The 23,088-nt window shown below is 39.3% G+C and overlaps 1 protein-coding gene across 5 annotated transcripts in view; it reads left to right on the top strand.

The window, feature by feature from the left end:
* The window catches only part of LOC136857995 (uncharacterized), a 310,013-nt gene that overhangs the window by 16,256 nt on the left and 270,669 nt on the right, over positions 1-23,088 (top strand). For 4 of the 5 annotated variants that reach the window (XM_067137167.2, XM_068225398.1, XM_067137165.2 and 1 more), the window contains exons 2-3: positions 18,551-18,724; positions 21,376-21,615. In XM_067137167.2, the coding sequence (XP_066993268.2) occupies positions 18,551-18,724; positions 21,376-21,615 (414 nt within the window). The remainder of the gene's footprint in view (positions 1-18,550; positions 18,725-21,375; positions 21,616-23,088) is intronic. The other variant, XM_067137168.2, reaches the window with a different exon arrangement.

Here is a 23,088-nt window from a genome sequence, read left to right as displayed (position 1 = left end):
AGCTCGAGCAGGAATGAAGATCACCTGCAAAAAGACAAAGGAAATGCAAATAAACAGCAAAATTGATCGAGATCAGAAGTTCCAGATAAATGGAGGAGAGATTGAAACGGTGGCAGAGTGTCAATATCTAGGTAGTGTAATGGCAGAGGATGGTGGTGCCAGTACAGATGCCACATCAAAAAGGCAAATTTCATATTTGTTCAGCTACATGCGATATAGAAAGCCCGTGACATCTCAACGAAGACAGAACTACGAATTTTCTGTAGCAATTTTAACACATTGGAGACCGCTCGTAGAAACTACGGGCGCGCTGTTTCATTGTTGCTAACGGAGCTTGGAGAATATACGAGCGTGTTATCACTGTAGCTAAAAAATAGTAGCTGCCGTTTCAGCGAGCTGTGACTTCACTAGGATACTGTTAAATGCTTCTGAAAATCCACAGCCTGTTTCCAGTCATTCAACCAGGTCAGGAATGGAATGAATGAAGCCCCCATCAGTGGCGGGGATAGGAATTGTGCCGGCTGCTGAAGCCTGCCGCACTCCTGTGGGGCAACGATTAATAAATGACTGATGAAATGAAATGATATGAGTGTTGCTGGAATGAAATATGACAGGGAAAACCGGAGTACCCGGAGTAAAACCTGTCCCGCGTCCGCTTTATCCAGCACAAATCTCACATGGAGTGACCGGGATTTGAACCACGGAAACCAGCAGTGAGAGGCCAGCGCACCACCGCCTGAGTCACGAAGGCTTGTTGAATGCTTCTATAAGCATAAAGGTACTAGTTATGAGGATAAGTCGGGAATTCTTTCAAGGCATTAACACAGCCACGTTCCTACATAACCTGGGGCTGCGTCATCGTTGACTCTCAGCTGTGAAATGGGTGGGAAAGTACGTACGGTACATGTGGACAGGAAGAGTGTGTGTTCTAAAGGCAGGCTTGTTTGTGTAATTCTTGTGAATATTTAGCATGCCTAAATCAAGTGTAAATGCTGGGGCTGTACCTTAATTAAGGCCACGGCCGCTTCCTTCCAACTCCTAGGCCTTTCCTGTCCCATCGTTGCCATAAGACCTATCTGTGTCGGTGCGACGTAAAGCCCCTAGCAAAAAAAAAAAAAAAATCAAGTGTACGAAATTTCAACAACGAATTCATAAAGGATGTTCTTATGGAAGACACGAGTTTTGAAAATGAGGATGAGGATAACAATTACACACTAAGTAAACATGATGATTCTGGTGCTTCAGGCAAGTAAATGTAGATAATGAGCTAATTTCAAATTGGTGTGAAGTGTAACATAGTTTAATACCGCTTCCTGAAGTAGGTTCAGTAATATTGTTTTATACCGCTTCCTAAAAATGTGGGTGTTTTAGGTTTACCTGCAGCAACTCGATGCAAATCCGTTGTTAAACAACGAACAGTGGGAAAGCAAATTACTGGTTGTAAACAAGGATACCCTATGCCAATTGACCAATTAGGTTAGAATCTGTATTAGTGTGTTTCAGTAGATGTGTCCACGATATTAGACACATTTCAAAATATTAACCAAACTGGCATACATAGCTGTGTCATATTTTTTAGTTTGTAAAACTTATTATCTTCATAAATTTATATTTAAAAGTTGCTGCACTGTTATGATAATTAAAACTCATTTTTATGTAGAATAAAGTGTGATCTTTCTAAATATTCCAAAAGTTGTTATAATCATGGCTTCCATGAACCTACTATGCTGGCGTAGCAGGGGGATAGGTGATAGTCCTGCGTGGCGCGTCCCAGGTGGCGGATAGGGGGGTCTTAACCGGCTTGCCGGCAAACTTGAGGGAAATAAAATACCTCTCACGGACCAAACACACAACCCCCTGTGGGTGGGGGATGCAGACGAAGAATTCACCCACGGTATCCCCTGCCTGTCGTAAGATGCGACTAAAAGGGGCGACCAAGGGATGATCAAATTAGAACCATGACACTACTTGTACCACCACGCGGGAAACACCATGGGTCGCTTTTACTTGCGTGTAGTACCACTATGTTAGGTACCACATAGGTTTGTGATTTGTAGCAAACGAGAGCGCGACGGCTTTTACAGTACCTGTGATTCGTAGCACTATATGAGCAACACCATGGGATGAAGGAACCCATGGTTCTGGCTTGCCTATGATTAGTAGGCCTACCCACTATATGAGGAACACCATGGGATAGTATGAGTCCCTGTGGTTAGTACCCTTATGTGATGAACACCATAGGTTTGTGTTGCCTGTAAATGGCGCATCAATGTGCGATACAGCATAGGTCTATAATACATGTGCGAAATTCATTACCTCTGAGTAGTACCATAATGTGTCGAATAACGCGAGTCTACGCTACTCTTGATTAGTACCGCAACATGACAAATACCATGGTTCTACTTTCCTAGCGATAAGTACCATTGTGAGAGGCTGCTGACTTGGATTTTGGACCCCTTTTGACTACACGTATCATCGATTCAGTATTGTGCTATAGAAGCAGTCCCTTGGTCAGTAATACTATTGTTCTATGCCAGCTTCTGTGTATGTGAGGCACTGTAGGTCGGTTCCACTGATCGTTTTAAATTCATATCCATCCATCTATCCATCCATCCAATCCAATCCAATCCAATCCAATCCAATCCATCCTCACGTTTTGAATTGTGGTCAGTAGATGTTTTTGGGCTTTTAATTTGTCATTTCATTTCGTCTCATTTCGTACCATTAGGGGCCGATGACCTAGATGTTAGGCCCCTTTAAACAACAAGCATCATCATCATCTAATCATGGCTTACCCTAGCTTTGAAAAAATTTTAAAAACCATTAAAATCCTGCGATTTCTGGAGGGTAGTACATTCAAATATGGCCGTCTCCAGTGTGTTAAAGCGGTGGTCCTGTATGGATGTGAGACATGGAAAGTAACAACTCAGATCACCAGGAGTGTACAGTTTTCATCAACAGTTGCCTCAAAAAAATTCTGCAGATACATTGGCCAGAGACCATCACAAATGAGGAACTCTTGAAGAGGACAGTTCAAACTCACATAAAACAGCAGATGAAAAGGAGAGAATGAGGATGGATAGGCCATTGTCTGAGAAAGTGGATAGGTCATTGAGAAAGAAGCACTTAGATGGAACCCACAAGGAGCAAGAAAAAGAGGAAGACCAAGGATGACTTGGAGGAGAAGGGTGGAGGAAGAGATGAGAGAAGATGGCATATCCTGGGCAGACTTACAGCTGATTGCGAGGGGACGGAACCAATGGAGGAGGACTTTTGTTGCAGCCCTTTGCTCTGAAAGGAGACACAGGATATAAGTTAAGTAAAGTCATTGATTTTCAGCGAAATGGTTTCTGTAATTCACGACTGTTTTTCACAGGGTATCTGTCTTTCCAACACTTCTTTTGAATCTATATCTTATAATGCAGTAAATGTTTTCTTCATGTTCTATCAAGTTATCTATAATTTTGCTGAACTACTACTGCGTTAGGTCATTCTTTAAGGCACAAATATCCCATATGGGCATTCGTTTTGTTGGTCTTGCTGGATATTTTCCTTCTAACCCAGGACTTCATTTTCAACAAGATGTGGTTTTCGTTAACAGGCTTGGGGGTGGTAGAATAACATCTACCTGTCATAAGAGACAAGTAAAAGGGGCCCGGGGGGTCTCAACTTCGGGCCTGCAGCTGAGTCCTGGCATTGCTTCAACTTACTTTTGCCAAGCTCCTCACTTTCATCTACCTTACCCGACCTCCCTTGGTCAAATCTTGTTCTTTACTGACCCCGATGGTATTAGAACATTTGAAGCCTAGAGAGTCTCTCATTTTCACGCCCTTTGTGGGCTTTGTCTTTCTTTGACCGACCTTCATTTTTCAAAGTGCCAGGCCCCTTAAATATTTTCCCTCTGATTAGTGTTAATAGCAGATGGTTTCCTGGTTGTACTTCCTCTTAACACAATAATCTCCACCACTGACACAGTTAAAAGGCATGCATACAAAGAAATTAGATGTCTATCTGAACAACATAATATGGATCATATCTGGGACTGTCCATTACTGGTTCCCATTTCTTTCTCATGTTGCTTCACCAGACTTGCACTGTGTGAATGGGTTAATTCCCCTTAGCATCTGTGGACTAAAATCCATCCACCCACTAACAAGAATAGCCAAGCTGAGGAAAGGAAACAGCAGTGGTCGCATGCAGCTCCTGAATGGTTTAGACCAATGTTTCCCAAACTTTTTGTCTGAAGTACCACCTCTTTAGTTTTTTAAAGTACTGCCAATACCTAAAAATTCTAAAGAGTAAGAAAATACAATTTTTAAAGACTGAATCATATTCTGAAAAGTAAAATCATGTTGTTTGAGTCATCAGTCCATATACTGGGTTATTGCAGATTTTCATGCCAGCCTGTCCTACTACATTTTCGTTTCTCCATAACTTCTACATCTACTCTAATCTGTTTATCATATTCATGACTTGATCTACCCTTACTGTCCCTCTGTGGGTGGGGGCAGTAGAAGACATCTACGGTACCCCCTGCCTGTTGTAAGGGGTGATTAACAGGGGGACCAGGTCTCTTAACTTGGCAATCACAGTTACCATAGCTGAGTCTAGCATTGCTTCCTCTTGCTTGTGTTAAGCTCCTTATTTTCATCTTTCTTGTCTGGCCTCCCTTGGTCAACTCTTATTCTCTTCCTACCTGACGGTATTAGGTTCGCGAGGCCTAGGGAGTATGTTATTTTCATGCCCTTCATGGCTCTTCCCTTTCTTTGGCTGACATTTTCATTCTTCAAAGTGTTGGATTTCTTCCTTTTGTTTCCTCTGATTAGTGTTAAGAGATTGTTGTGCCCAATTGTACTCCCTCTTGAAACAATTACCACCATTACTACCCTTACTGCTCTTACTACCTACACTTCCCTCAAAAACTGAACAAGTCCTGGACATCTCAAAGTATGTCCTATCATTCTATCTCTCCTTTCGGTCAAATTTTGCCACATGGTTCTCTCACTAACTCATTTCAGTACCTTTTCATTCTTGATCCGATGTACCCATCTTACTTTCAGCATTATTCTGTACACCACATCTCAAGGGATTCTTTCTTTCCTAGTTATTGTCCATGTTTCACTTCTATAAACAAGTGAGCAAATTTCTTTTCTGAAGAATACCTTACTTATTTTTGCGAGTCTGCATTTTATATTCTTATTTCTGCCATTGTTAGCTATTCTACTATTCAGGAAACAGGAAATGCATGCACTATCTGCTCTCAAATATTTATCTTTAAAATTATGCAATGGGTTTGTTACAGTATCTAGAATAGTGCTGCAAGCCAAACTAAAAAAACTAACTTAATGTGGTTTGTTTGTAAACCCACGATATAACGAAAGTTGGGGACCAGTTACTTTCTACGTAACACAGAGATATACATACGAAGATTCATTTTAAGAAACCTTCAGACATACAGGCTTGCGGCACAAGTCATTACAACTATTCTTTTTTCTTGCAGATAAGTTAGCGGATCACAAACTGCTATTTGTTGCATAGAAGCTATGCAGGCATAGTGTGTATTCACAACAACGTGGCTTTGTGGTTGCAGGTAGTAGCACAGAGAGCGCTGAGAAATCAGTTGTGTGGCAAGCATCGTGCGAAATGGAAGTAAACCGTATTGAGCAGCGTGCATACTTCAAAATAACAGTTCTCTGAGGGGAGAAATGCAAGAGAATAAGACCTAACGTTGGGCAATGCTCTCTCTCTCTCTCTCTCTCTCTCTCTCGACTGATGTCACAGATCTCAAGACTCTCGTGAGAATCTCAAGACCAATTCTCATCTGCTGCAATCTGTGAGACATCCCAGTAACTACAGTAAAACATTCCTATAACGGACACCTTCGGGACCGAAAAAAATGTCCATTATGAAGGGGTGTCTGCCCGCGGGAGGTTATGAAACCTGTACCATTAAACATAAGTTGGAATACAATAACCCATGCGTTGCATGTGTTAACAATTCTTGCAAATGTACTTTTAATTGTATACTGTATACAGTATTGTACAATATACTGCACTTTACTCACATGAGAACGTTGTAGATGGGCTGCTGCAGCTGCAATGTACTGTATTAAAGAGACAAAAACACTTCTATGGAAACCTCTATTGAGCACACTGTATTAAAATTAAGAAGAACATATGAGTTTTTGAAACTTTAAATCAGTATGTAGATGTAGCAATCTCCAGCACAGTACAGTAAAACATTAGCACTTGAAAAAATCTTTAATATTCGTTTGTTTTGTCCATTTCGGTTTAGCAATGATGTTTTCACTATGTGCAGTTAAATCCTGGGTCAAATTTACACTTTTTTCATTGTTTTGTTTATAATAGAATTCTTTCAGTCGCTTAACAAAGCGAGAGCCTCACTGTACGAGGTTATTGGCAGCACATTAATTTCCATATTTTCTTCAAAGTCGTCATTAGCATCACCTTCACTCCCGCTTTCGTCAGAATCTTCATTTTTGTCCTTCTTCCCTTGGATTGACTGAAGAATCGTTTTTGTGTCTCCACTCTCACACTCTGTTGGAATATCTGAATTAATTTCGATATAGGTGTTCACTTGTACACTGTAACCTGCTGCATTAATCAACTCTTGTGTTGTTTCCATGCTGTCAGGAAGGGTATCGATTCTATTTCGGAAGTCCACCACTAGCGGGAAATCCAGCTTTCAGAAAGTAGTTACGAATTATTGAGGCTGTGACGTTTTTCCACACATTGGTTATCCACGAAATTGCTTGGAGAACATTCAGCCCCCTTTGTCAGTGTTTGAAGGGTTACTTCATTCCCGTTAAGTTCTGATACTGTGTGCTTCATCACTAACTGTCTGTACATAACCTTGAAGTTCTTGATCACTCCTTGGTCAAGCAGCTGAGAAACTGATGTTACATTTGGTGGGAAAAAGACGATCTTCACATTTTGCAACTTAATTGTATCCGGATGCGATGCTGCATTATCGAGGAATAATAACACTTTTCGCTCCTGGTGTATCATTTTTCTGTCCAATTGTCCTAGCCACTCTGCCATTATTTCTCTGGTCATCCATGCTTTTATATTCGCTTTCCATTCAATGCCAAACTTCGTAACATCCATATTCTTAAAACACTTTGGTTTTGCAGCTTTTCCTATCACAAGGGGCTCCTCCTATTCTTCACTCATACTTGCACATAACAAGATCGTAAGACGTTCTTTTGCAACTTTTCCACCAGTACAACGAGTTCCTTTGAAACACAAAGTTTTGTCGGGTAAAGCACGGAAAAATAATCCAGTTTCATCGGCATTCAAAATATTTTCCGGAGCATACCCGTCTATGATCGAAGGTATTTTTTCTTGCCAGTTTTCAACAATCTCCATATTAACACTGGATGATTCTCCGCAAATCACTCTGAAGTTGATACCATGTCGCTTTCTGAATCTTTCTAGCCAGCCATTCGAGGCTTTGAAATCTCCAATACCTAATTCTGTCGCTTTTGCTTGTATCAATGGTCCTGACACGGACATTCTGACTTCTTATTTTAGCGAACCACTCTAGCGTTGCCTTGTCAATGAGAGCTCCACTACCACTTTGAAACAGTTTAATGCGCTGTTCGTTGCCATTTAAATGCCATTCATTCACTAGTTCCTCTTGTTTTTTTTACAATTTCAGCTGCTTGTGTCTTTCCAATCTTAACACTTTGGACAGTTTACACACACCACACTTCTCACGTTTATGATAGTCTATTATGCCTACCTTTTCTTTTAAAGTTAAAAACTTCCTCGGAGCCATGTTTACACAAATTTAACAACGTAAAATTGAACACATCAAAAGCCCACGAGTCAATGAAAAGTAACCTGATAGTGAAGGTACGAATTCTGGTGCTGTCGAGCATGTCAGATCACACAACATCCGGAAGTGATAGCGTAGCTTAGTGTTGCCTTCCAAGAATGTGTACAGTGTGGATCAAAAGTTACGGTGTCTGCGATTCTTGGAAGTACCGCCTGTGCAAAAAGTAAGCGAACACATACTGTACAGGGCACAAATACAGAATTTTTTGAAAAAGAAAGTGTCCGTTAGGAGAGGTTTAATTGGAGTTTCTCATGGATATGGTGTGTCCGCGTCCGTAATAAAGGGTGTCCGTATAAGAGGGGTAAATTACTCATACACAACATGGCATTTAATTACGGACCTAGAAAATCGTCCGCCAATGAGAGGTGTCCGTTAAGGCAGGTTTTACTGTATATGAGTGTACACTGACTGAGCAAATGTCATGGGATAGCGGAGCACTGATGCGCAGGTGTGTTGTCTGCGCACCACACTCCCCCTGTGCCAGCGGCAGTTGTATAGGGTACCTTGTGAGCAGTGGCTGTGCATATGACAGGTGTAACATGGAACGTTGTTGTGAGCTGACACTGTTCGAACGGGGTACTAATTTTTGATCTGATTTTTGATATGCTCTATTGGTGGAAAAATATCTAATTCCCTCCATGGGAACTTAGAATTTCCATTCGGGGTATGGTGGTCGGTGCCCGACGGATGGGAAGTGCGATTTCGGAAGTGGTGCGGGAATTCGGCTCCACACGATCAACCGTGTCCAGGGTGTATTGTGAATGGTTTAATGTAGGTGTCACCGCCCACAACAGACGAACAACCGGCCGTCCAGCCACCCTCGATGACCGTGACCGGTGACATCTGAGACGGATTGTCAATAGTGACAGACGAGCGACAGTGCAACAAATCATGGCTCAATTCAACACAGGCTTTGCTAGACACGTCTCCCAGTGGACAATCCGTAGGAACACGGGTTCTATGGGGTATGGGAGTCGGCGCCGCATACGGGTGCCACTGTTAACCCAACGTCATTGGGCACAACGATGCGCATTTGTCACCAGTCACCAGGGATGGACACTGGAACAATGGCGTAACGTGATATGGTCGGTCGAATCATGATTTCAACTGCACCATTCCGATTGGAGGCACCGTGTATGGCGCAGACCACATGAAGCGATGGATCCCGCCTGCCTCGAAGGTGTAGTCCAGGGGCTGGTGTCTCTGTTATGGTCTGGGGTGCATTTTTCTGGTATGGAATGGGTCCCGTAGTTGTTCTGGAAGAGACTTTGAATGGTACGCGGTATGTTGAGCTGCTGGGAGACCATCTCTACCCATTTTTGGCCTTCCAGCGCCCAGACGGTTCTGCGGTGTTTCAAGACGATTACGTGCCGCCACATCACTCGCATGTCACCCGGGAATGGTTTCAGGAACATGCAGCGGAGGTCCAACGACTGCCATGGCCACCCAGAAGCCCCAATATGAACCCTATCGAGCATATCTGGGATGTCCTGGAACGCAGGCTCCATGCCATGGATCCTGCACCCACGAACAGACCAGCATTGGCGGCCGCTCTGAAAACGATTTGGTGTCAGCTGCGTCCAGAGGACTACCAAGGACTTGTCGACTCACTTCCATGGCGTCTCACTGCAGTTTGCAAGGCCAGAGGAGGCCCCACACACTATTAGGTGACTATCCCATGACATTTGCTAAGCCAGTGTAAGCTTGATAGTATATCATAAGCAGTTATTACGTGAAATAACATTCTCATGTGGAAACGTGTATACTGATAAATTTTGTCAGAAGTCTAGAAAAGTACTGAATGTTCAGCTGTGATCCCCTTAACACCATTAATGAAATTGAAAACAGAATGTCAGTTTCTTAAACAGTTCAAGAGTTATTTGAGGTGAATATCTTAGCTGAAAAACCCTGTATAATTAGTGAATAACTGCAGATACCTCCCTGGATATCTCGCAGTTGTTGATATAATAGCTTCTTGCGATGCAGACCGGGCCGGAGGTGTTCTTTGTGACGATTCCCGTTCATCGATATTACGTGCTTTTAGGTGCCAGATCATCCCACAAGTATTTCTGCTGAAGTATTTTACTTCTTTTGAATAAGCAACACAGCGGGCTGTACTGTGTGGTGTCTCTTCAAAGTAACCTACATCCATGACTTACGTTGCATTTCGGACATCATCTTAGACACATACACAGTACACATTGCACCATCATATACCGAAGTACCTAGTTATGACGGGAATGACATTGTAAGGAATTATTTCCTTCGTCACCAAAATATCTGTAAACACAACAATGGGTAATATGGCTATTGAATGTGGGGTCTGATAACGATGCACGCCTACAATAGTTGTCAGTTTCTCTACTTAATGTCATTCATGTACTTAACGCTGCATACATTGCCAGAATGCGTATTCTTTATAATTGTTATACTGCTTCAAAATAGACCTCAGTAGAAATGAAAGAAATGCTCTAGTTGCTTGTTGACGTGTATTTACGGAATAGGGAAGGCCAGTGTTTAGCTATTCGCATAATCTGCAAAAACAGCATTCAGCTCCATCTACCTGAGGGCCTACGACGTGCTGCTCAACACACAATGCGGAGACAATGCTCTCAAGATCTCTTGAAATTTTTTTCGCGAGAAACAGTGTCTGTGATAGTCTTGAGAAATCTTGAGATCCCACCTCAGACTGCCCGTCACTAGAGAGAATGTCACATTGAATTGGTGGAGGCCCTTGGGAATAATGCCCTCCCATGCCATACAGTAGCATAGTGGATAGGAAAGTTTCAGCAAGGACAACCGGTGATCAGCAACACTCGGAACGGCCTGTCAGTCTGCGGACCGGCATGTCGTGCATTCATCGAGCAGCTGCTGGAGGAAGACAGATGATGGACGCTACTGTAGTTAGAGCGCGCTAGTGGCATCGAGACAGTGCTGAGTGGCTCACTCATAGATCAGTGACACAACACACACACACAGTTCATTATCGGCACAGCAGACATTGGCAGGGAGCCGAACTTCCGCTGCAGCAAGACATACAGAGCCATGGTACACTGAAAGGATCGTACGCTCAGACAGGCACCATTCATAGGATGTTGCAGTCAGAGCTGCAAATGCGCCAAATCACATCGCATTGGGGTGGGTACCGCATGCACTGACAGAAGTTCAATGGTGGTTGCAATATGCAACATGATCCGACCACCTAGCACGCTGGCAACAGGGCGGCAACCACTTCCTGTTATGAATAATCACCATCGATATGGCTAAATGGTTAGCGTGCTGGCCCTTGGTCAAGGCGTCCTGGGTTCGATTCCCGGCACAGGCTACTGCTTAGAGACAAGATTACAGGAGGGCGAGTAAGGAGGAGCGGATGGGTAGGGAGGGATATGCAGATGGGTTCGACTATGTGCTCTCTCAAAGTTTATATTTTTCATATATGAGAATGATTGCATCAAAAAGAACATTAGGTTTCTCAGATATTTCATTATTATTGTACCAGAGGTACACCTTCTCCGTCCATTTCAACTATGCGCCTTCTAGAAGGCCATTTGTGTTATGAATCTGAAACTGTGTATCTGAAAAAATTTGGACCTTAAATCCTGAGATGTCTTTACTATCGGCCTATGTGCCCCATCTGGCCGGAGGACGGACAATTCATTTTCGAGGGAAATTTCTATTCTATATGTTTGTAAACCTGAAGTATTTGTAGATTGTTTTCCTTGCATGCTAAAGGTTACCAGCACTTCTACGACTTTGTTCTTCCTTAAGTTATTAACCAATCAGAAATTTTTGTACATATCTTTCTAGCCAATTAAAATTGGGGGTGTGTACGGGCTTTCTGCCTAGGTCAAGAGAGTTCGGGAATCTTCCTCCTGAGTTACTATTGTCCCCTTCAAAATTGGTAAAAGAAGGAATATTTTAATATCTCAGTGTGTTAAAATATTATTTCATCAGCCAGGGTGAAAATTTTCCCAGTTCAGTATCACCGAGAGGCGAGCGGCTCGAAACCGGAATTTCCGAAGCAAGAGAGGAGAGCTGGAAATTTTTTATGTGTCTGACAGCCAGCTGTATGCCACGTGACCGGCGAGGAAGAATCCAAGGCTAGCCGATCGATAAAGTCAAGGCCGTTCTACATCTAACTGTACCTCCAATAAAATTATAACACCCGCTCGAGTGCAAGCTATTGACCAATCAGAAACTTTTACGGTGACACACCCTCGTCTCAAGACAATTATAATGTGGTGTTTCCCGAAGGAACTGCTCATTCTCATTCTGCGTCTGATTCTGACTGCTTCTTCTGGACGTGCTTCTACTTGGAAAATACGCCGACGCTCAATTTACAGACCTCCCTGGGTTCGATTATTTGGCAGTTCAGATTTATTAAAAATTTTGGTCTACGAATTTAGAAGATTATTGGAGAAGATACGTATTAATTCATAACATTTCTCATCGTGTGTGTGTATTGGACACATTTTAAGACTTGTTTGTTAGTTTCAGCTTATTCTATTCCGGAAAACAGAAGAGGAAGACTACGTGGAGAACGAGATAAATTCAAGATGCCAGCACACCAGCCAAAGGAAGTCCATTGTTATTCCATGTTCATCCTCGCAGCAGCAATGATGTTCTAAAATGTGAGGCGACTTCGGACATGGAGAGGACGGAGTTCGATGGTGGGTGACCTATCCCATGTCTAAGGTCATCAGCCAAAATCCAGCTTCAACATTCACTTAAGTACCATATTATAAATTATATCTGTCAATCTTTGTACACAGAATGTAGACATTACTCTTCCTTATTCATTTGCATAGGTTTCTCTTAGTATTGCAGTAGTTAGATATTTCATTTCTTCTTTCCATGGTGCAAGGTAGTTAGATATTGTGTGTGAATGTGTATTGGACTCTATTAGATAGTCAGTGCAGTGTGGATGTCTTCGAGATTCATTCTGACTGTCCCAATTCAGCAGTACAGGAGTGTATTAAAATAATAGACCTCTCCGATAATAATGATTTAATTTGAAATTGAATTATAATTTATTTGAAGTCATGTGGGACAGATTATTAGTATGTTTCTGTACGTCAGATTTTCCTCGACGATATTGCGATATTTTTGGATGCATTTCAAACATGTTAGAGTCATCTGATATTTTATCGAGCTTTAGTATACGCGGATATGTGACCACGCACGGTTAATAATAATAATAATAATTTAACTTCACCTCGGGTTAAAAGATAAAATAAGGTCATGAGTGTAAATATTATTTGCTTTTGTGTGACATTAATGTGTGCTCTAAATAGGCAAATGTGAGCCTGGAATACGGCCGAATCCTGACGGATCATTTATTGCATTTGTTACATTAATTGTATTTATTACAGTTATTATATTTGATATATTTATGGACTTGGGAATGGATCAATTACTTGGTGTTTGATTTATGGATCCATTAATTGAGTCTGATGTGGTGAGAATATGTTGTTGAACATAATTTCTTCGAGTGGAGCACGTATTAATTGATAGCCATGATATTAGGAGGATAATAATAGTGTCGCAACTCATCAACCATAGACGCGAATATTTATTTTTAACCTGCGTTAATGGCGTTCTACATGATATTTCCGATGATATCTATCTCTAACATTCTCATGAACATCGTTGTTGAGCTTAGTTTCATTATTGAAGTGATATCCTGACGTCATTACATTCCATTTCGTCGCAATGGTATTTCTTTAGCTGATACAGTCATATGAAATCTTCCATGACTTAGTTTTAAAATTTAAAAATAATAATCAAGGACTAGTATTTGTTGTAAATATTATTTAATGTTACCGTGTATCCTAGTGTGAATGTGGTATGTGTGATTTGCCATTATTTTGGGAATTGTGATATTTTTCTTGATGACATTCTGACTTGATTTCTTGTCTACTGCGTGTGTTCTGATCAATTATTCGTGATTTTGCATGGATCATATTTTACGGAGATGTGAATCTTTAGTGAATTTTATTTCAAAATAAGATAGAATAGGGTCTGATGTACTAGAAAAAAATGAATAAGCAAGGGTCATGCCCGTGAATGGAACTCACAAAGTCATTTCTTGTAAACCCTACACTGTTAAAAATTTTTCAATGAAGGTGATATTGATGAAAAACGCTACGTCAATTTATGTAATTATTAAGGAGAATTTTAAGATGATAATTATAGAAATATTCCAGTTAATGAATTTAGAATTTGAGGAAAATAATGTGAAGAAAATTTTGACAGGAGAAATTTATTTTACATATTTCTCATTAATTAGAGGAAGAGTTAACTCAATCATTAACGATTATTGAGTCAAAGAAATGTTTAATTTTAAAATAATCTGATTTTAGTAGAGAAGGTCTTCCCACAAATAGAGTTTATTATTATTTATTTCATTCAACATAGGCTAATAATTATATGTATAATTACAGATATTTAAATCAGCTGAATTTTGGGGGAAGACATTCCATATTATCGAGACAGACCGGCAGAGAAGATGTTTTTTAAAAAAAAATTTAAAAAACAAAACACAAGATTTTGTTCAAATTTCAGTTTTGTGAAGAGTGCTAGTTTTAATAAATGTTTAAAACCTTATTTAATGTTTATTTTTATTGTCGCTAGCCCTTAAGCTATCCCTGCCCTTAAAATTTTTTTGCATAGCCAGAAAACGAACAGTCTGCGACTGAGACTCTTGTTCTCCGGCTGAGTAGCCAGGTAAGAAGGGGTCACTATGAAAGCTGGGCGCTTTAGGGCCATTTTTTTATCTTCATTGCTCCGGTCTAAGTGTGTGTACGGCATAGTTGGAGGTAGGGGTAGACTTGCCATCGTAGGAAGGCCCAACAGCTCAAGGTAATGGCAGACATCTTTTAAAAATATGTGATAGCTCCAGGCAGTTAACTTGAGAGGAAGGTTTCAAACTTTTTCTGAGTGTAAAATTCTCAAGTTTAATATCACCTTTTAAATGTAATTTTCCAGGCAAGTCTAAGGTCTCTATTCAAATCCCTGCTGGGAAATATGTAACTTGGGGAGTAAAGAGTGTTCAAGTGGCAAAAGATCCACATGGGTCAATGCCCCGAACAAATAGCATTTATAAAAAAAAAATTAAAAAGTGTTCACCCTCTATTAATTCCCATTCAACTTGGTATGGGGGTGATTATGATTTTTTAACACTCTAAATTCTTCAAAACTATTTTGGTACTTAATATTTCACATCTAGTCACCTCTCTTTAGTATAGGATTAGCCTCTGTAACTTTGGCCCATAAACCCATGTAGGATTTTAGGTGTATTTCAAAAGGAGTGCAAGTGTTTCGCCTCCTAGCATTTTCTTCATGGCCGATTTTTTAAACCTTTTCGTGTGTACACTAAGGCCATTTAGAATGGGCACTTATTGCCCTTGTTTAAAGTGTCATTAGTTATTGACGAATGTATAATAGACTGTCGCTAAAATGACAGCAAACACTGTTTTGAAGTTTCTCTAGTGTAAAATTTGACAGAAAACTTGTGCCTCTGAGAGGCTGGACTGTAGTAAAATTTTGGAATGTAAGTGAGTGGAGCAAATGCGCTCTTTGAAATAGTGTGACTTTAGAGCTACAAAGCTTATTTCTTGTAAATTATTGTGTCGACAATTTTCTCTATTGTACCTGATTTTTGGACTTATAGTCCACTCTTGTTATCCGAGCTGATGTACTCTTTAACTGTTATTTGTTGTTGCTGATTCAGATCATCTTTCAAAGTTTGAAGTCAGAAAAAAGAAAGGAAAGAAATAAAATTTCAAAATTTATTGTTTTAAATTATGCTCTCATCTTTTCTCTGTCCACCCATTTACATCAGCACCTTCTTACACCTCTGTAAACCATGGAATTTCCGTAACAATTATAATTGGGTTTGAAGCGTTGCTCCAAATGAAACAATTGTCCAGAATGTTGAGCATGACTTCTTTCTTTTCGACCTTTAAAATGCAAGTCTTGATCAATGGATACACATAAATTTTTTTTTTAAAAATCTGACATGCTGTCCCTTAGTACAAAAATGATTGTATCTTATGGCATTGAAGTGTTCCAAGTATTGCAGTTTATAGACTCCGGAATCAGAGAATTTATCATGCTGATTAATTATGTGTGTGTTTTATAGAAAAGAGAAAAAAATATTATCATACGTTTAATAGTGAAAACCTTTATCAAATTCCTAACATTTTTAAGAAGCACAATCAACAAATAGCTTTTAAAACCAAAAATAATAATATTTCTCTTTTCCATAACATGCATACTCAGCATGATAATTTCTTTGAGTCCGGGGTCTGTAAACTGCAATGTAATAACTGTGAGGCCTCATGTGTTCGCCACACAGGCCAAAGCTTCTCGATACGGGACTTGGAACATGTTGAGCCCATAAATTACAATTGATTTTGCACTATGGGGCAGCATATGTCAGATTTTAAACATAGCTTTGCATCCAATGATCAAGACTTAAAGATTTTAAAGATTAAGAAAAAGTCATGCTCAACATTTTGGAGAATTGTTTCATTTGGAGCAATACTTCAACCCCAATTATATTATTAATGAAATATCTTCTATAATGCAATCATTCCATATATGCAAAATACAAATTTAAAGAGAGCACAAAGTCGTACCCATCTGCGCCTCCTCACTCGTCCCTCTCCTGATCCCTGTCTCTGTGTGGTAGCCTCTGCTCTCTCGTTTGTTAGTTTGGCGTTAGCTTTCGTGCCGTTTATACACAAGTTGCTGAACACTTGGGAGCGAGTCTCATGCAGCCGCATGTTATTTCATTTTCTTCTCCCTCCCCCTTTTCTAATTTTTAAAACTTTCCTAAATCACTCCTATCTTCTTTTCATACATTTACTCCATACTGAATCACTGACAAACGGATCCTCTCATCGGATCAGAAGGCCCACAAATTCTAGTTGTAAATGTCCCCATCAGCCTTACAATAACTTATAAATATATATCATCTCTTCATCAAGGAACACCTTGTTTTAATTTAAGCGCCTTTCATGTATATGTTTGATCAAGCAAGTCAAGAATCAAGAATAAAATACAAGTACAATTGTCACAATTTTAGCAGAATTCTAGATAAGTTTTGATGTGTTTCTTTCACTTTGCTTTTAACTGTATTCATGCACACAATTTTATGAATCAAGATTGTAGTCATTCGAACATGGGAGACGTAAGTTGTCACACAAGCACCATTAGACTTTGTATTCACTAGTAGATCAACATCAGCCTGGTTAAGACTTAAGGTACTTTTGGACTGTTTTTTCCAGAACAAATTTTACCAACTGATGAGCCCAACTTTGCACACAGGGGCAAAACTCTGGTAACCAGGAATGAGTTAGCTGGAAAATTTATATTGTCCATTAACAGACCATTTATATTGGTGTAACAAATTTAAAGACATTCTAAGTTTGCTTTTATATTTGTGACTGTTTTTGCATTGATATTGTTTCCATCATGGTATATACTGTATAGCTGAAGATGACCTAAGTTAAGAGGTCGAAACTAGTACCATTATTAATAAAACGTAGAAACATCAAATTAATTGTATTGAATAGGTGGACCTTCGCTACCTTTGTCATCAATTTTTCAATATGGACCCACAATGAAACTCATTGCTTATGAATTATAGCTAATCAGAACATAGTCTGTTGGTCTACATCTTACTAAATACTAGTACTGGAGTGAATACATACACAAGGCAAATTGATACTGATGGACCGAAAGAAGACTGCCTGTATATTGCAAGGACTTGTTTGTGATCCGTTGTGCAGAAAGGGACCCAAAGTCAGCAATAGTAATTTTTTAGTAGAAATGAACGTAAGTGTTTGGGGTGTAATAATTGAACGTTTTGACTTCTTGTGCTACCTATGGGTCTTCTTAACGAACTATGTTACGTAACAGTTCGAGCTTTTGCCACTTGATGCCATGAAAACTTTGTACAGTTGGTAAGAAAATGAGTGAAAGCTGCAATTGTTTTTTTCTCAAAATACAGTTCTCTTAATAGCTACAGTCAGTAATTAATATCTTCTGAAGTATTGCACTGAGAATCATGAATTTTTTTAGCTTTTTTAATGCTCAGTATCTTATGCCAATTTTAGGACCACAAAAATCTCAAAAATGAAAAATCTGATTTTAAGTCCCTTTCCGCGCAATGGGTTGCATATTTTGTAAAATGTGTGGAGTCTACAAAGGCTCAGTTGGATATTTCATTAGTTCCCTAGTGCCTCCGTCATCTTTGCTATCTAATCTCTGAAATATGACAATATCCAGTGCATAAAGTTATATTTCATTTTCATGTTAGTCTTTTCATCAGCCTTTGTCTTTCAGTCATTAGTTCTTCCCTTCATACTAAGAGTCAGTTAATGAGATAGGTAGTAGAGGGTGATGACAAAGTCCCTGTTTATGAATCACTGGTAGAAAGGTGAATTTCTCAAGAACTGTGATCATTATGGAACATCTTGTTCCATATTTGAAGTTCTTCCATGTAGCCCACTTGCTTGTACTTTGTTGTTTCTCCTTTTTGTTACAATAATTTACGGTCTGTAGTTCTTAATTAGTCTGTGTAATTTTTTTTAACTCTTTAGTTCTTCCCTTGTTATGAAATACTCTCTTTGTGTAAATTGCGTGGCATTTATTTTTGGATGCATACTTGTCTCTTCCCCAGATGATTTCAGTAAACACTATAATGAAGAACAAGATAACCATAGGTAAAGCTAAAATTTGCCTGTTTGCAACTTTGATGATTTTGATTTACTGGTTCTCTTCGCTGCATGTCCAGCTTGTAGCAGTTCTCCAAGGAAAGGAACTGAACGTATTCATTGGTAATGGAAAAGGCGAGGTAAGTCAATAACTACAAGGAACTATAAGTTTCTTGTAACTCCTGCCTGTGTTTTACCATACCAGTTATTTGATTCTCGGTTTTACTCATTGGCATCAGGTGCAAAATGCCCCAACACATCTCTACTGATTCATTTTTCCATTGATCCATTTTGTGTGTGTGTGTGTGTGTGTGCGCGCGCGCGCGCGCGTGTGTGCGCGCGCGTGTGTGTGTGTGTGTGTGTGTGTGTGTAACTTCAGATAAATATCTAAATTATTTAAAAGGAGATAATAGGAACATACCAGTCAAAGAATTACAGTAGGTAATCATAAGGGCTGTGTTTTCAGCACCCTTCCACTTGCTTCTTATTCTCTTTTAGTCAAAAGATGCTTGGAGTTCTTCTAATGTTTCACATGATATAGATGTGAATACATACACAAGGCAAATTGATACTGATGGACCGAAAGAAGACTGCCTGTATATTGCAAGGACTTGTTTGTGATCCGTTGTGCAGTATACCTGAAATATTTGTCCCAAATGAGTAAATTTATACACCAATATAAATGGTCCGTTATTGGACATTATAATTTTCCAGCTAACTCATTCCTGGTTGCCAGCGTTTTGGCCCCGTGTGCTAAGTTGGTCTTATCAGTTGGTACGTAGCACACCCACCAAGACACATGGTTAGTGCATACCGTGGAGGCCACTGCGTAGGCTACTTAAAGCCACCGGCAGTGCCAATGTACTATGAGAGACTTTGTCTCCTTACCAAAAATGTCCAATAACGGACCATTTATAATGTTTCACATTTCATAACCATCCTTTAACAGGCTTGTAGTTTGTAACTTTTCTTCAAGAAAAGTGAATGTTGGTAGTTTTGTGTTTTTTTAAACTCTGTTCATTTACAAGATTCCACAAAATTCTAAAGTACAGAATAATTGTAAACAATGATAAATCAGTCAAAACGAGAGAGAGAGAGAGAGAGAGTGTGTTAATATGATAAATTGCATTTAAATATAGCTGAACATGACAATAGTACTCTTGGACATGCCAACCTTAACCTTAATCCTTCAATAAATAAAGTGATTCCAATTTTAGAGGTCCTGTTAAATCTAATAATTCTGATGAAGAAACTAGCATAATCAGTAAACTTTTAAATGTTACACTTGACCAGGACATACCAGGTCAACAGTAAAATCTATTAACAATTGAAAGGTTTTCCAGTAGGTTCGCGTCTCTTTGGCTTTTTTTTTTGCATATATTTTCACTAACCGTCTGGAAGATAAATTTCTAATAAGAACTGGAAATAAAAGCAACTTTACCCTGGCGTAAGTATGTAGATAATGTATTCTGCATTTACAACACTGAACACACTACTAATGATAGCATACTGCAAGTACTTAACATACTTTGTCACTCCATTAAACTTATAAATGAACCTGAACATAGTGGAAGCCTCTATAAATACAGAAGCAAATATTTTTCCGATTTGTAGACCATGGTTGAATTGTGACACTGCTGACCTTCAAAGAGAGTAGACTCCTTGAGAATTCTGTGTGCTATTTTCAGTGAGAAGTTGGGAGCTACCAACCCAGTAGGATAAACGTAATGACAGGTCGGCATTAGAAGAAAGAGCACTGAAAAAGGAGACAAGGATAAATATGAAAGCACAAAAGGACAAGAACAATCTCTATCAAGATGACAGGGATGGCTGAATGGACATTTTTGTGCTCTTCAAAACTTAAGCTCTCTCTGGCAGGATTTGGAGGCTGACACTGCCATTTGATCACAGAAGGAACTAAAACATTATGATACATATACCCATTACATCTCATTGCAATATCATTCTCAATGAACAGACTGTATTCAAAGCACACATTAAATTAACACAGGATGTTGGTAGTAACAGACACAAAATATGTCATGGTTGTCAGTTACTGATAAGGACAGTCTGAATATCTTCATAGACTGCCATCTTCAAATAGATAGACTCTCCCTTTGTCAATCCCAGTTGATCATCTATTTCTTCCTTGTCCTTTTGTGTTGCCTGTTTGTCTTTGACTCCTCTTTCTGTTGCTCACTTTTTTGATACTCTCCTATCACTGTGTTTATCCTATTATGTGTTCCCATCTTTCTGTAAATTACTTTTTCATTTTCATGTTCCTTTTTATTACTTGAATTGACCTGTTGGGTTCTTTTTTCATTTTATGATCCTTTCTCCCTAATCTTTTACCACATGTTTTCATCTTTATTGTTTTGTCTTTTCCCTTTCCTTGTGTTTATTCAGCTTTATTCTTATACTACACTTCCCTCATCAAGACTGAAAGTCTGCCAAGATCACCCATTAATGTTTGTTGAAGCTGGGAAGCAGAAAAGAGCTCATTGGGGGCTGAGAAGAAATGGCTGAAGAACTGGAGTGATGTGGAGAGAGACAATCTGTTTGGAGATGACATTGTACGAAAATGTTGAGGTTTACATATTTTTTATCCCCTCTGCCAATGCTGACCTAACATTTTATTTATCCTGTTACATTTTTCTATTCATTTTCATATCTTTCTGTAAATGACTCGAAAAGATAACTTGTTTACCATATGAACTGTAATAAGGTCATTATCATTGCTTGTTTCAAGAAATTTGCTGTAAATTGAACTTATGACATCTTCTCTTTTCAGAAATTTAAGGAATTATGCTTTGGAAACAAACTTGAGCCCAGCTTAGAAAAACTGCCTGTCAATCTGCAAATCTGGCGGCAGGTCGGAAACAGAGAATGTCGATCTCTATATGAAAAGTTCATGGTCATGTACTCTGTGGAAGTGCAAGAGGCATCTATCAAATTTAATCGTAAACTGGAACAGAAAGTGAAATCTTGGCTAGGCAATGACGAGAAACTATATAAGGAAGCTCAGGCACAGGTATCTTTTGAATAAATTAATATTTTCAGAGCTGGGAAGTGTAATGTACATAATGCTGGATTTTTTTGGCAATTGTTCATGATTATGTAAGGTATATTGGATCCTTAATGAATAGTGAATCTAGTTGGAGAATTTAGACAGTAATATATTACTGATATTTAACGTGTGAATGCATAGATTCATTCCAAACATTGATTTAATCTTTACGAGAAATGTTCCTGAGCTGGCTATGAACCTACTACGCTGTCGTAGCAGGGGGAGAGGTGACACTCACATGTGGCGCATCCCTGGTGGAGGATAGGGGGTCCTAACCAGCTTGCTGGCGGACTTGAGAAAAATAAAATAGCTCTTGTGGACCAAACACTCATTAGACTGGGTGGTCAGTGGTTTTGAAGGCAAAGGGGGACGAGGAATATGCTCCAACACCAACTGTGGAATGAGTGGAGTCATTACTTACTGCCTTGTAGTTGGTAGGGGGACCTACAAAGGCTAAGGGACCATCCCAACAGACAGGGAAGGGGCAGCCCTTCTGTTGGTTGTGAGCAGGATGACTGCCCAGCCATAAAAAAAGTCAGTAGTCACGAAAATGTCAAACACAGTTGAAAACAGGACTTCCTCTATGATGACGACCAGGCATTGAATAAGGAATAACAAATTGAGAAGAATGGCTACATGGAACATGCAGAGTTTGGGCAGGGCAGGTGCAGTCAGTAATTTGAAAGACCGGCTGAGAAACCATAAAATAGGAATAGCAGCAATACAAGAGATTAGTCGGATGGAGACTTGTATAATGTATGCAGGAGGTTTCACGATGTTTTGCACTGGTAGTGGAACAATAGTTTTAGAACAGGCTTCCTTATATGTATACAAAGCAAAAAACCAGCAATTTTAAACTTTGAACGAAAAAATGGCAGGTTGTGCATATGCCCCAACAGAGGAGGCGAACGAGGAGGATAAGGACACATTCTATAAACAATTTTAATGAATAAATGACACGCTACCAGGGAATGTTGTAGAAATGATTCTGGGTGATGTGAATACCAAATGTGGGGCAGCATAACTTACTTGAAGAAAGTAATAGAAATGGATTGAGATTAGTTGATTTTGCTATTAGGCTAATTACAGAGAATAGTCCACCAAAATAAGAAAAAAAATAAAGTTTGAATTACAACCAAACAATTTGTTTTTAATGATAGATAAACCATGAAAATTTATGATATTTATTTATTTATGTCTTTCAGTTTTTAATTGTGTCATTAATTGAACCTTTATGCACAGTCTAAATTCATTTATTTCTCAATTGCTTTTAGGATACTGTTTATTATGATGAAAAGGTATGTAAATAATTATGGTAAATGTTAACTCTAATGCTCTTTCTCTTCACAGTAAAGTACTTGTTTAGGTTATTAGCAGTTTGTATAAGGTGTAATAAGGCAACAAATTTATTGCTGCAGGCCATGTAAACGCGACGAA

This window comes from Anabrus simplex, chromosome 1 (genome assembly GCF_040414725.1).
Source record: "Anabrus simplex isolate iqAnaSimp1 chromosome 1, ASM4041472v1, whole genome shotgun sequence".
Taxonomy (NCBI): domain Eukaryota; kingdom Metazoa; phylum Arthropoda; class Insecta; order Orthoptera; family Tettigoniidae; genus Anabrus; species Anabrus simplex.
Note: the sequence above shows the minus strand (reverse complement) of the source record. Positions and strands in the feature narration are given on the sequence as shown.